This window comes from Antedon mediterranea, chromosome 2, assembly GCF_964355755.1.
Source record: "Antedon mediterranea chromosome 2, ecAntMedi1.1, whole genome shotgun sequence".
Classification (NCBI taxonomy): domain Eukaryota; kingdom Metazoa; phylum Echinodermata; class Crinoidea; order Comatulida; family Antedonidae; genus Antedon; species Antedon mediterranea.
This window is the reverse complement of record NC_092671.1, coordinates 3,491,138-3,508,380: the sequence shown is the minus strand read 5'-3', so window position 1 is coordinate 3,508,380 and position 17,243 is coordinate 3,491,138. Positions and strand designations below refer to the sequence as shown.

At 36.2% G+C, this 17,243-nt stretch overlaps 3 protein-coding genes across 3 annotated transcripts; 1 reads left to right on the top strand and 2 right to left on the bottom strand.

Annotated features, from left to right (window-relative positions):
• Positions 1-627: 627 nt before the first annotated feature.
• On the bottom strand, positions 628-4,333 carry LOC140039511 (uncharacterized). The gene is made up of 5 exons (XM_072085120.1): positions 4,069-4,333; positions 3,777-3,853; positions 2,828-2,923; positions 1,837-2,466; positions 628-1,252 (listed from the first exon to the last, which is right to left on the bottom strand). Exons 1-5 carry the CDS (start codon positions 4,069-4,071, stop codon positions 1,090-1,092), a joined length of 969 nt encoding a protein of 322 aa, XP_071941221.1. The 5' UTR covers positions 4,072-4,333; the 3' UTR covers positions 628-1,089.
• A 3,281-nt stretch (positions 4,334-7,614) lies between these two features.
• Positions 7,615-11,589, top strand: LOC140039510 (uncharacterized). Its single transcript, XM_072085119.1, has 5 exons — positions 7,615-7,660; positions 7,847-7,935; positions 8,776-8,880; positions 9,627-10,247; positions 10,900-11,589. Exons 1-5 carry the CDS (start codon positions 7,658-7,660, stop codon positions 11,087-11,089), a joined length of 1,008 nt encoding a protein of 335 aa, XP_071941220.1. The 5' UTR covers positions 7,615-7,657; the 3' UTR covers positions 11,090-11,589.
• An 887-nt stretch (positions 11,590-12,476) lies between these two features.
• Positions 12,477-15,833, bottom strand: LOC140039509 (uncharacterized). The gene is made up of 4 exons (XM_072085117.1): positions 15,613-15,833; positions 15,305-15,475; positions 14,935-15,037; positions 12,477-14,669 (listed from the first exon to the last, which is right to left on the bottom strand). The coding sequence occupies exons 1-4, from the start codon at positions 15,767-15,769 to the stop codon at positions 12,485-12,487; spliced, it is 2,616 nt and encodes an 871-aa protein (XP_071941218.1). The 5' UTR covers positions 15,770-15,833; the 3' UTR covers positions 12,477-12,484.
• Between the last annotated feature and the right edge of the window lie 1,410 nt (positions 15,834-17,243).

Below are 17,243 nucleotides of genomic sequence, written 5' to 3'. Positions count from 1 at the left end.
TTACCACTTTCATTTATATTTGCCGCTAACTGAATAATTAAGTCCAGGAAACTGGCTCCCATTAATACCATCACAATTGCTGTATTTCAGAAGTAGTAGGTCCTATAATATTATTCTTTCATTTGTTTCGTCGTCGTGTGTGCATTCATCGTTTGAAATCATTCATGCATGAATGACTTTTGTTTTCGGTTTCCAGCCAGCTAGCAATATTAATTAAATTATTTACAGAGCTAAAGAGGGCGATGTTTGATTTTTTCCCAATAATTAAAACATGACCGCTATTGATGTTATATAGGCCTAGTTAATGTTAAAATTAATTTTGTGACTGATGATAAATCGATATTTTTGATGTTAATAACGATAATGACGATTGAAGCTGATATGTTGCTAAATCATTATTATCAAGATAATTCATATCTCAAAGATCGCTATATTAACATGTTCTTATTATTTATGTCATATTTTTCGCTAGATAAATTAAGGCATACTACAAAGAGAAGACTATATAATCATAACTCTATAAAATTAGATCTAATCTAATGTTATAGCTCCATGATATAATAATATATAAAGCAAGTTTTGCAAATTATTATATTTATTGTAACCCTTGACCAAATCATTAATTTATTCACGAACGTTTTGTTACACATGTTGCATATACTTTAGTGTTTATAATTAAAGATTTCCTTAATTAACTTAATTACAAATTTAATGAAAGATTTTGAAATAACTTAATTAAATATGTACAACCTTATTTATCTAATTACTTGAGGCGAAAATAATTATATACATTTATTTAAATACAGTATAATTTACCTTAAATAACAGCTGAGAGAACTAAATAATTGTGAGTTATGGCCAAACCAGTTTGTCGCCCTCACCCATTGTTCAAAAAGGGGGAAATCCCCGTTTGTGACGCACAGTGGCGTTATATATAATGCTTTTGTGCTTTAAGCTTTTATACTAGTTTAATATTTATTGGCCTAAAATTGTCTTGTCTTTAATGAAATAAATGAAGTTAGTTTAAAACTGAATAAAAATTCTTTTGGAATAAAGTTTGTGAGAAAAGTTATATTATGTTTGGACATTTTAATGAAGAAATTCACAGGCGCAACAGGATGGGATAGCAACGTATTGTACTTTGACGTCAGGTTCACCGTGATTACATCCCGCAACAACTAAAGCTTTTCTCCATTCGAACTTTTGAATACAGTTTCCAGCTCGCGCGCCAAGAAGTGCACACCTCTGTTTACTGAAGAAAAAAAAAACAAGCTTAAATTATTTAAGCTACATATATATAAATATATTGTTACAGTGCTAAACTCCGCATTCGGGACATCCCAGCCCTGTTCAGGGCACATCCCTATCCAGGGGACACATTCCCATGAAACGAATGAGTACAATATATTGTTACAGTGCTACTCCGCGTTCGGGACATCCCAGCCGTGTTCAGGGCACATCCCTATCCAGGGGACACACACACTGAGTACAATATATTGTTTTACACTACCGTACTACCAACTTTTATTAGGGACACTTTGGTGGGTGCTTATGGTGTCCCTGGGGATCGGACTATATACTGTACTTATTTTATTTTATATAAATATTAAACTAAATATAACGAGGCTTTATGTTTTTTACATACAGTACAAGTAAGGGAACAATTTCTCATGAAACCAGTAAAAGGAAACGTAAAAATAGGCTAACCCCTATTTAGACTAAGGACTATATTTTAAGAGACATTTAGGTCACAAATGTGTCCATTTACTAGGGGTACTACTGTATTTCGATATCATTTATACACAAAAGTAAAAATAAAACCGTAGGCCTACTTACGAACAACGAGACTCATCGAAATATTGTTGTATTTTGATTTTTCCAAGTTTAGCTTGTACAAGATAGACCAATTGACCACCTGTGTTGTAGGCTGTCTTACGCTGGATATTACGTCTGATTACCGGGCAAAGATCAACATTTCTGGGCAGTAAACCAGGTATATAGCTAGAAGGATTGGCTGCTATAAAAGGAGGTACCAGCGGATAACCGGTACCACCGTTACCACCAGCACCGCCATCGCCACCATTACCACCAAAGAATCCTCCTTGTCCACCGCTACCTCCAGAACCTCCATTACCACCAAGATGACCACCGTTACCACCGGTTCCACCTTGACCCCCTTCACCGCCATTTTCACCTCCGTCACCACCAGATCCACCAGAACCACCCTGGCCCCCAAGAACACCACCTTCGCCACCATTACCGCCCTCACCACCATCACCAATGCCGTCACCATAAGCTCCACCTCCGTTGCCACCGTTTCCTCCACTACCACCTTGACCATTGTTAATAGCATTACCACCATTACCTCCATTACCACCGTCTCCATCTACACCGCCGGTACCACCATTTCCACCGTTGCCACCATCGAAGTTTGGGAGGCCATAGTTTATAAATGGCACGCCATAACTAAGCAGGTCGAGAAAAAGAGAACATTATATGATTTACGGTACTAAATAGGGTGAGGTAATAGGCTATTTTCAACATTTTAATTACTATTTACAAGGCACCTCCTCCACTCACTCCCTCTCTATTTAAATATCCTTAATCCGCCGTGCCACTGATAAAAGCGGGGACCTCTATGTATGTATGTGACAAAATGTCATCAAGCAAGAATGGAAGATATTCTATGACTTCCTTCAATTACGTATTATACGTTATATTGATACTGAATATAATATTTAATTAAATATTTTTTTTAAAATCCATATGAAAATCAATATATTTAATATTTTAATTAGAAATTAAAGTTTAGATTACTTAAACTTACAATACGACATCTGGGTCAACTCTTGGCAACTGAGGATTTAGAAGATAATCGTATGTTTGCAGCAATTCTGACAATCTCTTTGCATCTTTGGTAAGTCTATAAAACAATGAAATCAACTAATTATATAAATAATCAAACATCGTATACTCTATCTCTAACAATTTTTTCAATCTTCTATCGACTAAAGCCGAAGTATAGTTTTTATCTCGGGACCGTTCTATGGTTACCACCAGGTAGGCTTTCTTCATCAAGGCTTCTATGAATGGATGACGAGTTGGGAGCAGGAACGCTAGTAGACCATACCCAGTATTGCTCATTATACAAATTGCAAGAGGCATTGTACTGGGAAGGATTTAAACTGTAATTGAAGGGCCGGAGCTAGTCTGGGTTCCAGACGGAGTTTTGATTCAATATTAGTATTAAGATAAATATTTTGGCACATATAGCGTTTAATACTTGAGCTTGTAAACTTGTATTTTCACACAAGTCAAGGTATTTTTCAACACAATAAAAGGTAGGTCGGTAGGTCGGTAACGACATTTATATCGGGTTATCGGGGTATAATTAATTCTTTATTTGGTAAGAACGGGGAAATATAAAATTAATATATATATATATATACATATACCTCCATGGTAAGAGAAGTCAACAATGTTGTTTATTTTTATAGATTTATTTAAAACGAATGTGAAGAAGCCCTAATCAGACGAAATTCAATTACATTTTCAATTCAATCTTTTATATCGGAATCTCTGGTCCATAGAAAGTAACATTTACATATAAATTAATTTTTTTTTAAAGAAAATTGTACTAATTACTACTACCCATCTTAGGATGGTATACCACCTGGAGAGCATCATTGACTTATATAAGACGTTATCCCTATGAGGACACCTTTGGGTCCCGAAGATGTCACCTTTACATGTTATGTTACTTTGTAAACACTTACCCACAAAGCCTTTCGTCAACCGGATCATATGATGCCGAAACGATCGCAATTAAACAGAGAATACCAACAATTTTAATCTATAAACAGTATAATATATTAACAAAAAAAGCATATAAGTTCGGGTACTACAACTCGAAAACACGACCTTCAAATCACTAGCCCGTAAAAAGTACAAATTTAGAGCGAATAAACAACGTTTCTCGTAATAATAATAATAATAATAATAATAATAATATAATATTTATTTCAAATTATTACAGATTTAGAAGACCTCGTTTAAAATTAAACTTACCATTTTAACTGCAGGTCATGTATTTCGGCCGATGAAGTCAAAACTGTTTTTTCGATTCAGAAATCTCGACTACTTCTCTTTATACACAAACCGTCTCGAGGGGCGGAGCTAAAAAAATGCTAGGCGGGGCATCCACGATAAAAACCACCCGGAAAAGTTACAAATACGAAGGTAGTTAAAAGTACTTAGCTACAGCTGGTAGTAGGCCTAGATAAGCAAGTGTACTTTAAGTTACAAGGGGAACACATCTGAAGTAGGGACGAGACAGTTAATGAGAGGAATCATAATACGTCATTTAATATAATGCATCTCATTCACGCGTACTTCATTATTAATTATGATACTCGTACGTTTAAGTTCATTACCACATTCAAACGCCTTTTAAACTTGTTATTTGATTGTGTTTCTAAATACCATATGGCGTGGATTTTTACGACGGAAGATCAACAGGAAACCGCAAAAGCGTAAAATTAAATAATATGTATGTAATTAATGTAAAATTAGAAGAAATATGGAAGGTAATAGGCCTAATTATTAGTTTTTAAATTTACGTTTATACAAAATAATAATAATAATAATAATAATAATAATAATAATAATAATAATAATACTAACACTAATAATAATAATAATTATATAATAATAATAATATAATAATAATAATAATAATATTATGCTGAAAGCCTCAATGCGCTTTACATATAGACAGAAACATTTAGAAAATTAAAAATTCAAAAGGTGGGTTTTGAGGAGAGATTTGAAGACACTGGTGGAAGTTGCCTGACGGATTTCAATAGGCAACGCATTCCAGAGAAACGGATGCCGAAGGAAAAGAACGATTTCCATAAAATAGAATTGTCCATTTAAATGACTAGATTTTATACTATTCAACGAAAAGAAATCATTATATCTGTATTGTCCCCGAAAATATGGAAAAAAGTGAAAATTAATTTAATTTAACGACTATTATTAAACACTTTAAATGGGCCGTTTTTATACTATACTATACTAGATAGATTTATAAAGCGCTTTCCTAAAAAAAAATACCAAAGTGCTGTACATTAGAACATCTAATTATCTAAAGTTATCTAAGTTTATTCACGATCACTTCTTATATAAAACAAGGCCAACAGCCATTAAGTCGCGTGCTACAATGCATAGTGATACCGGACCGACAGACAGACAGACCGACAGACCGACAGACAGACCGACAGACAGACCGACAGACAGACCGACCGACCGACCGACCGACATAGTGAACTATACTGACCGAAATTACTGAACATGTTTAAAAATGTTGAAATGTTTAAAAACATTTATATTTTTTTAATTTACACGTGCGTAGCCTGTCACTTTTGACGTGCTCCTATAACGTAATTTCGAGTTGAAAAGTAAGTCAAGAAAACAGAAATCGGGCAAAAAGAGTGCGCAACAACATTTAACGCGCAGTGCGCGCGCAAAAATATGCGCACTCATGGCAATTTTGTAAATGCTTAAAATTGCCTGAAACGTACTCTTATTTCATCGAAAATAAATTTTGAAAATTTTAAGCGCGCGTACGCATGCGTTACATGCGCTACGCACGTAATTGTATTGCCATATCATATGATGATTTATGCCCTGAAATTTATGAGTACCAAATTTTATTTAATTGTGATTCATGGTTGTGAAGATATGATTACAAACGTGATTTCGTTAAATCGTGCGTAGACCGCGTAATTTTTTATTGCGCACCGTGAAAACATAACCACATTGATTCCTGGCAAATTGACCTAGCTAGATTAAACTGATATCAAGATAAGGTCAGAAAGCGATAAAACGCATAGTGATACCGGACCGACAGACCGACAGACCGACAGACAGACCGACAGACAGACAGACCGACCAACCGACCGACATAGTGAACTACAGAGTCGCTTCCACGCGACTAAAAACGAACAAAAACAATGATTTCACCATATGATTTCACTATAGACATACAAAATAAACGGTTAAACTTAACCAAAAAAACCACATTGTCTGACAATTAGACTATTGTTGCTTAAAAAATGTTTATCCAATTTTGGCCAAGTGAATTCATATTTATTTAAAGATGTATTGTCGCCTGAAAAAATATTTGTTTACATTTTATTTTTGTTGAATATGCCATTTTAATGTCACATAATGGTTAACCACACAAATTGAATCGGAAAAATGTATTTACCTGAAAAAATGTAATTTAAAGCAAAAAATAGTCAAATTGGCTGCCAACCAAAAGGTTTTTGGCCCGTTTTTTGGTTGATTTTGACTATTTTGTCATTTTATATGAGAAAACATTATTATTTTTTAAAGTTTTTTTTACGGAAGGGCTTAAATTTATTAAAACTACAAAATAACCTATTCAAATTATGATAATTTTTCATGTTTTTAAAGGACAAGTAATATCTAAGTAAATTTGTAACAGTGTAAAACTGAGAAGAAATGAAACAGGGAAAACCACAAAACAAACTATTGTGTGAATAAAGGTTGGCCATGTGTATAAAAACATATTTCCCCCCTCATTCGTTTTACAGAAAAGTGTCCCCTTAATTAATCTACCGGGTCCATCAGGAGGTAATTCATAGTCTACAACAAAACGATTTAGATCTAAGATAACGTTTTGAAAAGATAAATAAAATAACCTTTCCTATTCCTTATATTCCATATTTGCCATTTCCAGTGAAACGAACATTATATACGGGGTCAATCCTAATTCTGGGAACACCACTATTCAGGGAACACTCGTTTATAGGGTCATGCACGACACCCGAGTCTGCAGCTGTCAATGAAGCCTAACTATTGTCAGAGATAACATGTCTTAAAAGTATTTAATGCAGACTCTTTTCTAGATGACTTCCAATAGTCAGTTAGACTCTATCTAGTGGCAGCTGCAGAATTTGGCGGTGGTCACGAAAGTGTCTATATATAATGTTGTTTATAATGTATCTATACGAATTACAAATGCATTTTTATTGAATAATTAAAATAATAAAATAAAAACTAAAAAATAACCCAAAATATAGAGAGAATGAAGTTAATAATATCGATATTATATCTAAATTATAGACATTATTTTAGTAGACTATCATTATTTTCAAATATGTATGACAATAAATTATCATCATTGATAATTCGAAGATTTATAGAATCAATGAAATAACATGCGGATACATTTTTTTCTCCAATATTCCCCTCTTTCGATGACACATTGTAAACACTAATACCCCGGATGAGGCTTAATCATAAGTGTACACATCTCAACATTGTTCGTGTAATTTGTAGTGCTAAAATCTTGAACTATATTAAAATCCACCGCATTCTTATTCAATTTTGCTAATGATAATACGATAACCAAACAACAATTCACTACTTAAAAACCATTTAAGTATTTTTGTGAATTGTCCCAGCCATATGGTATCCAAGAAGTCGGAAACCTTCAATTTTAGTGACGTAACAAATGGGCGTGGCTACAGTATGTTAGTTGGTATTTAAGAAGATCTTGTAAACCATAAGTGGTAACTTAGCTACAGCCAACCAAATATTATAGACTAGTATAGTACTAAACAGAACGATGGTAAGTAAATATATAGATTGTTTTTTTGTATGATTTGTATATGGATGTACTATCCGAAATAAAGAAATGAATGAAAGAATAATATACGGTACAAGCTAAAGAGAGTGTGATGGCAAAAGCAACAGTATTATTGTATACCACTAAGTGTTTTTGTTTTTCAATTGTCTTACAATTTTTTCAAAACAGTTGGGACGAATTATTTTTATGTGCGTCATAGCGTACGTAGGCGCCAGATCAGTGCGCCTGACACGTAGCTCGTACGATCCACAGTGTGGGTAAGTTAAATTATTTTAGTACAATTTTCTATTTTATAACATCAATAAATTACTATTACTATATCATTAATGCAAAGGCAAATTACTGAAAAAATGCTGTGGGTGGATTTCAATGGAGATGCCAAATAAAATAGGCAAAAAGCGTAATCAAAATAATGGAAAAAATGTAGTAAGTAAAACAGCCAGAAAAATTAGCAGAGATTTCGGACAACACTAGCCCTTCATCAGTGCAACTCTATTATGATATATACCAGGGAAGAGTGACATTTATTTCACTCTTCCCTGTTGTATACTGTATACACTGTGTATATAAATGCGACTGTGAATCTATTGGGTCTAACGGTCATTCTGCGCATAATATGTTTATAGGCCTATATTTCTGAGCTTGCGCGGACAAACTTAACAAATTACGAAAAAGGAGGATTATAATTATTGAATAACAATGGTGTGAAAACTAAAAACAAATATTACTGATTAATTTTATTAATCATCAGTTTATCATGTTGAATGAATGAATAAAAGTGGCGGTTCAAGTCACAAAAGAGAGAAAACAAAAATTCGAAATTCAAGCTGCTAGCTTATACATGAATCATTTTATAAAGAACAGAGAAAAGTCCACAAGCATCACTGTCATTCTACCACCACTGTATTTAATAGTTATAAGCTTCAGTTTTCATTAATCAAGAACGAAAGTTAGAGGTTCGAAGGCGATCAGATACCGCCCTAGTTCTAACCATAAACGATGCCGACTGGCAATCCGCCGGCGTTACTACAATGACGCGGCGGGCAGTCTAGTGTTACTTCTCCTCAAAACGCATATATATGTTATCTATTTTTCAGAGCAGACAGTTGGAATCCTGGTCAGATAGGTAGAGTACTTCATGAATATCAGCAGTTATTAAATCCAGCACTTCCTCAGTTAACATTCAATCCTCATTTTAGTGGGTAAGTTTTTAAATTTGCATATTATTATCATGTACATACCGTCACTCGTCACACGAACCGGCGAATCATCATTTTGGCACGAACATTTTTATTTCATATTTCAAAAGCTTATAACAAAAAGAATATATATTATATACTAGTATTGTCTTTTAATGGTCAAGATCAAGTATTATACGTATTAAACGCAAAAATATTTATCATTTCATACCAATACAATTAAGTGGAAAAGCACCGTCTTCAACCTAGACTAGATGGCCATAGGCCTATAAGAACGATAACTAAAGGCCCACTCAGACAGCGTCGTACAACTGCTTTCTCAGTTAGCGTCGGTCGCGCGTAGTTTTCAGGTGGTCGTCGCGAGAACTTTGAACATGTTTAATTTACCACGCCGTACGACGCTGTCTGCGAAGACTATAAATACGATAAATGTCGATTTGGATAAAGGGAATTTTCATCCTACATTTTCTGTTGGTGGGAGGGAATGGGGAGATTGAAAAAGTGATCAGGGCTTGCATTTATCTCTTTTTTTCTTTGCTTAAGTCAAGATAATTAAGCAGCGCTTAAGTAAAGTTGTCTACAACTTTGTCTCCTAATATAATATACTATAACCCTTAATCTAACTTTACAAGATACATTCACCACATATGACACACATGAGATGCTGTATTACCAAAATGATAGGCCTACTGGTCAAATATTGTAGTATGTGTTTTTTTTTTTTAACTTACCAATTTTTTTTTATATAGTCGTAAGTACGGGTACTATGTTGTCGATGATTTAGGTGGTCAAGGTGGAAATGGAGGTAATGGAGGAGATGCCGGTGTAGTCGTGGGCGACGGTGGTAACGGAGGAACTGGTGGTAATGGTGGTGGATTCGGCGGTGGTGGAAATGGTGGAACTGGTGGAGATGCAGGTGGCTATGGAGAAGGTGGTAACGGTGGTGATGGTGGTACCGGAGGCGCGGTAGCTGGTGTCGGCGGAAACGGCGGTAATGGTGGTGGCGGTGGGTATGTAGAAGGTGACGGTGGTGATGGTGGAACTGGTGGAGATGGTGCTGGCGGAGGAGGAAATGGTGGCAACGGTGGTGACGCCGCAGGTTACGGAAACGGTGGAAATGGCGGGGATGGTGGAAATGCTGGAGGTGCCGGAGGAAATGCTGGTTACCCAGCTCCATACGATTATCACTACAACAGAGGTCTACCTATCAAGGTCAAATTTTCCCCGATTTGCCCTTCAACTCTAACACTGGGTCGTCAAGAATGGGCTCTCAACACTGAAGGATATTACGTAAAGATTCTACAAGTTGGTGACGACAAACGTCGCTACGCACCGGTTATCAAACAGGAATTCTTCTCAGTAGAATGCGAGTAAGTATTCGTTTTCATTAAAAACCTCAGTTCTCCTATTAGGACGCAACGTAATGACGTAAGCGCAAAAGTATTAACCAATCACTAACCAATTACGTTGCGCGAACGACTCTTGTGTTGCGTACAAGTGAGAACCAAGTTTTAAGCCCTGTCCACATTATCAAACTTCATGTGCCAAAAAAATGTGATTTGCCCAATTATGGAAGTGATATGCACAAATATGGTAGTGATATGACATCATCATGTCCATATATGGGCACATCACATGTTTGTTTGATAGTGTAGACAGAGCTTCAGTGACGATTTTGAGTGCTGTATATAGTGAAGATTGGTATGAAGTTGTGACCAGATGAATGAATTTACAATAGAAATAATAAATGTTACTTTTTGACTTGATCACAGTGTTAAGGCATGACATGATATCTATAGAGGTTGCACATTTAAGTTTGGTTCCCACGCAACGCAATGATGACGTGATCACAATCATCAGTTTGGATGATCAAATCCATTGTGATTGGCCAAATTACTTGCGGCGGACGCGCTTACGTACGTCCTTGCATTTGCGTCCAAGTGGTAATCATTTTGATTTAATATATTCACCGGCAACTTATATAGACAACGATTTACTAAATTAAGCGCTCTATACTTACAGTACTGAAGAATGCGATGGTGCACGTGGTGTTTGTATTGGAAAATTCACCTGGAAACGAGCCCTTGTGGTAGCCGGATGCACACATGATGACAAAGGCAACCAAGCGCCAGATCTACAAGTACAGTTTGTCGCTATCCAAACCTGCTGTGTCTGCTCCGTCATCGATGCCCCACCATTCCCACGATATTAGGATGCCAAATTAGCGCTATATGACGTGTTGTGTTACGTCAAACGCGCTGGATCATCCATATCATACTCTATGTACCGGCTAAGGCCTAGTTCACACGAAATCTAATTCTTATGCAATAGTGCGCCAATAATACGGTGACGCAAGTGACATGTGAAAGAAAAGTGTGTACTAGTCCTCATTATTCAGGATGCGTAATTTTTTTATTCAGGATAACATTAGACGCGTTTGCTAACGCACTGTGCTCGTTACAAACGCAATCTATTTCATCCTTCTTGCAACAATCTTTTATGACGTATATACAAAATACAAATATACAATTTAGTTAAATTATTATACTTCTTTATCTTTCATTTTTGTTTATAATTGGTCACACATTTCCTAAAATGAACCAGTCTTGGAAATAATTGTAGTTAAATAAATTGTTGACACCAAATTAGATATATTAAGCCACTCTTGAGACGTTAACCCTACAAATCATACCAACAAAAAAATTCTTGTAATTCAATTTCTTTAATTATGTGAATAGATTTTTGATTCTGTAAATATGTATAACTTTATTATGTCTATAATTGTATTACTTGAGGCGAAATTAGTTAGGTGTTTTTAAGACAGAATAAGTAACTTATTTAAGTAGCATAAGAATTATTATCAGTGAATAAAGCCTTATTTTTGATCCGAAAATGATTTATGAATTCCGTTAGTGTTCGCCGATTCTCGTACGGTATCACCATGAAGAAATAATTCTCCATGGCATAGCACGTAGCGATATTAAACATCCCACAGTAGCCCCAAGCATGTAGTTATTTCGAGGCTTTTCGATGTTTGTCTGTTTTAATTTTCAAGATCATGTAGTATACGTATGAAACGCCATATGTGCCAATATTTATCTTTTTACTACTATTAAGTAAAAACTCAGTCTGGAACCATGACTAATTCTACAGGATCGCGTCTGCTCAACGGTAACAAGCTCAAAAGTCTACCATATCTTATTACTCCTAAATATTACTTACCCACCCTCTAAATTTTCTCTCACTATACAACGTATCCTACGACGGGATGAAGGTTACTGTTGTCGAAGACGCGATACTGCTGCGCACGATGTTTAAGCGCGCCGGTGGTAGACGTGTTGATGCGCTCATCATGTCCGTGTTGATCTTGTCTCTGCTACGCGTCGGTTTGTTTACGCAAAATTTTATCTTTAGTGTACTGTAGGCCTATATTTGACGGAATTTGCGTTTTAGTTTTAGTTGGAACAAAGGTTAAATGATATTGGAACCAAGTTTTTTATTAATTGATTGTCATCGGGTATGCGCGCGTAAGCCCAAAAAATAAGCTGATTCAGACATAAAACACAAAAGAACAATAAGCCTATGATTAAAATTGTCGGATTTATTATTAAGGTAATTCTGTCAAATCCTGACAAGAACTTGGAACTGAGAAAAAGCATTCACCATCACTACTAAGTTCACTTGATAAATCCGAAGCCAATCCGAAGTATTTATGTACACGATTCTGTTGTTCTTCTGTGGTCGATAACAACAATTCGGATTGTATACTGTCTGGGTTTTTAATTTTGTTACAACCGCCATTTTGAGTCCCATTATTTGACAAAGAACCGCCATTTTGAGTCCCATTATTTGACAAAGAATGTTTCCATTGACAGAAGTTTACGAAATCTGTATGGTTTACATCTGGAGGATATGTATCGTTTGTTTTTATTTCACCATCTAATTGAACTCTTTTCTTCGAATCCTCTTTAACATTTCTTGGATCTTGTTTAGAACTTAAATGTCTCTTCTCGGAATTAAATGTTCTCCTTGCAGAAATTGGTGTCGATGTCTTTGGTATATGACTTGATGAAATAATCCCCGTCAAATCGTGTTCATTTGAGGGGGAACCTTGTAAGCTTTTATTGTGGGCGTTCGACGGACTGGTGTCATTATCGGCATCTTCTCGTTGGAATGGCTTATACCTTTCATCTGACAACCTGTTGGGTTCTTGTCTATATGCCGTCTGTTGTTCTCCTCCTACTGACGAGTTTGATGTAGGTACCCGCGAGTTTGATGTAGGTACTCGCAGGTTTGGTGTAGGTACTTGCGACTTTGATGTCGGCACACGTAAGTTTGATGTTGCTACTCCCGAGTTAGGTGTAGATACTTGCGAGTTTGTTGTAGGTACTCGCGAGTTTGAAGAAGGTACTCGAGAGTTTATTGTAGGTACTCGCGAGTTTGATGTATCATGTTTTATTCCATTTTGTTGATCATGCTTGTCAACTTCCAAAGTTAATTCATTAGATCTCTCATTATTGGATACTGATTGCAAATTGGTTACGTCATCAAAACGTGTCGGTTTTATATCTCGTGTGTTCACTGATAAAACTGAGTACGATTTCCGAAAAGTATTATGCGACCTCGCACTATTGTCATATTTGTTGGTAGATGTGTGCGATCGAATGCGTCCTTTTCTATTTCCATTTCTACTCTGTATTGATCCATTCGTCTTTGCTTTCAACATTCTTGTTTCTTGTTCGGAAAGTTGTGGTGTTACATCGGTGCGTATCTCCTGTGTAGCTAAAGCTACCGATAACGCCCTTGTTAGTGTGTCAGCCATTGGTAACTCCGTTCTATCGTTGAATAGACGAGGTTCATCTCGGTACAATGACAATTTTGGTCGAGGAAGGTTTTGGCGGACAGGTTGTTGTCTGTGTTTTCCAGAGTTAAGTGTTGATTCAGATTTCAAATGGCTAACATTTGAAGTTTTTAACGAAGAGCTAGTATTACGTGTCAGTTTATGTTGTGCTTGATTTGTTTCGTTTTTTATTGGCAAAAAGTAGTAATCTGAATTTCTAAGAGATTCCTTGGACATACTGCCTTTGACTGTCCGCATGTCCTGTAAACTAGAGAGTGTATGCTCTTCCTTAATTTTGACAGATTTTGGTAAATGCATTTGTTTATCAAATTGAAAACATTCAGAAGAAGTCTGCGATGGATGATGTCTCATCTTTACTGATTTTTTCGATGAATGACGAGACAGTTGATGATCTGTATTCACACGATTTCCTGCTGATTCACGACCTCCATTTACTGATGTCTGTTTCATATGTGACGTGTGTACTGGTTGTCTGAGACGGGTATCAGAGAGCGGAATACTGCCAGGGATTTTAAAGTTTTCGCGTTCTGGCAAATGACTATCTTGGTAATCTCCACAATAGTTTTCGTATATATTACTCGTAGGGCGTGGCCTCGTTGTTTTAATCCTCTGGAATTCCGAGCTTACCTTCCTCTTTTCTTTATTATCACGTCTATCTCCATCGTAATGCGTATAACGCATTGTTTCACGTTGAATTTTTTCATTGTTACGGACGTTCTTCTTATAGTAACCCGTAGGCGCGCTTACGTTTACAAACGAACGTTCGCCTCGTGTTACAGCTGAATTACTTCGTTTTGCCTTCGTAACAGATTGGCTGCGTTTGACTTTTACGTGACTGTCATTCGAGAAAGAATTTATAGAATTTACAGGAGAACTCCGATAGTCATATTCTTTCGGTGACGAATCCACCTGACGATTTTTCAATGAGTTTCTGTAAAAGTTATTCAAATAAAAAAACAATATTTAAGAAAACAAGAAATTAAAGATGGCATAACGATTGTAAGCCTAGAGCCTACAAAATATGCATTTGAATGTAGTACCAACTTGCCAATGTTTGGCACAATATTCGTATCTAGATAACTCTCAATAGTCAGTTACGATCTATCAATCAAGCTGCAGAATCGGGTGTGTTTTCAGTTACAGTTAAGCCGTTACAATAACCATATTGTTGAGGAAACTGATGACAAAACACTTACCTTCTCTTTATGCAATATTTTGCTATAATGAATACAAAAGCCAACATCGACATTCCGATGAACGGAGCTGCAATTAGAAATCCTTCTAGGGTTGACAATGAATCTAAAAGAAAATTTTTATAAATCTGTGTAATTTTGTATTTTAAGCTCCGCCCACACTATCAAAAGTGTGATGTGCCCAAACATGATAGTGATACGATGTCATCGCGCATGGGTACATCACATTTTTTGGCACATATAGACAGTGTAGACAGAGCTTTGGTTTCTATTGTGATGAATATTCATCGGTGACGTGCATACAATTACATTTACTCATGCGCACAAATGTGTACTATTTTTGTAACTGTTTTGACAACATAAGAGAACTTACTGTTATGTTTTTTGCATGCCGTTAAATAACATTCACGATTTTCAACATCGTATCCATTGCATGTCTCTTGTGCTACACCTTTACGGCGAAAACAAGTTCGCCTTCTGTCTGCAAAACCTACACCACACGTTGCTGAGCATGCGCTCCATGATGCCCAGTCGCCCCATACAACTACACAATACACATAAAATATTAGAGCAGACCTCAACATACTGTGATACTTCCAATTAGTGATTAGTTGATGACATGTAAACGTGTATAGAGGCGTGTAACGTAAACGTGTCGGAATTCATTGCCAACTTACGTACCTGGACATGGCTGTAGGCTGCACCGTTTGGTTTCCATAGTTTTCCCATAACATCTATCCAAAACAAGACACGATCGATGACGCTTGCTGTATCCAATTCCGCAAGATCCCGAACATTCTGACCACCTCCCCCATTCCGTTAATATCTGTGACGTCATGGAGGAACTTATATCCTTATTATTGCCATCAATTTGTTGTTCAATATTATTTCTATGCTTAGGAAGACCACCAACAATAGTATTTTTTATGACAACGTTGTTAAACGGTTTTTTGTTCTGGAAATGTTGTCCCTGTAGTGCCGAAACTAGCTCTTCTTCGCGTGTCCTTATACTCTGTTGTTCTTGCAATTGTCTAATTTCAGTGTTTGAATCGATAGCCATTCTGAACCCATCGTAAAACCCAGATTTGTAATCGTTAATTCTAGTTCCCGGACCTTTTCCAGATACACCAGATTGCGGGACTAAGTCTGGATTGTCTCTTGCCACAGAAATGGTTTCTGATTCCAAATTGACGCCATTGTCTTCGTTATTAATGATAATGTATTCTCCATTATGCGGTGATTGTCTTGCATAAGACGATCTGTCAGTATTCACTTCCAATAAAACTATCTTGGGTGTGGTAGGCCTAGTTGTCGTGACAGTAGGCCTAGTCGTCTCCACACGTCCGCCATTTTCCGAAATGCGTTTCTCTTCAACAGAACCCAATTTAGAAATGTCCACAGGTGATAAACTCAATGGTATCTTCTTTTTCCCTTTTCTTGAATACATTCTGCTTCTCCAATTTCCTCCATTACTAAGTGGATTCAATTGAGAATTAAGATCTAAACCTTGTTCTACTCTATCTAGTGTTTGTTGTACAGATGGTACAAGTCCTGGTGGCATCAGCAGTGTTTTAGCAAATTCTGCTGAATCTGATTCCGAGGTTCGTTGTATTTCTTTTTCGTTTACGACATCCAACACAACGTTTTCTACAACGTCAGTGACAACTTTCTCATCCACTGCTGTAATTTTTACATAATTTGATGTTACCATTTCATCTGAATATAATGACTTTACTGCTTCAAGATTCGTTTGACTTCTGACATCTTCTATATGTACTGCATTAATAACTCCAGATGGCTGTCTGTAGAGCGTCTCTGACGATAGCTGAGGACCACGAACGGGGTTAACCTTATCAACGGGCTTTGCCTCCTTCGTGGTGGATATATGTTCGTATTCTGTTATTTCTACATCGTCTACATTTGAATTTAGTACAGGTTTCTCATCAAACGGTTTTAAAACACTTCCAATAAAATCATTATTTTTGCCTTTTTTTTCTTCGCCTTGTTTTGAATTTGTTTGAAATATATCTTCAAATGTTTCAATGACACTATTCGTCTTAGGAAGTACTGTACGAGCTACATTCTTGTTTATTCTTTCAGTCGTAGGTAATGTATTACCCGGCTTTAATAGATCATAAAGGCCTTCGCTTTTAGGCTGAACTAGATTTCTTAGGTTATCTATAACTTGTTTTTCTCTCAAATGCAGATTATTACGTAGATCACTCAGCGGATTGATATCGTTAGCTACTTTGCGAGATTTGTCAGATTCATGAAAAACTTGTACTTTTTTATGGCGAATTTTTGTCAAATTC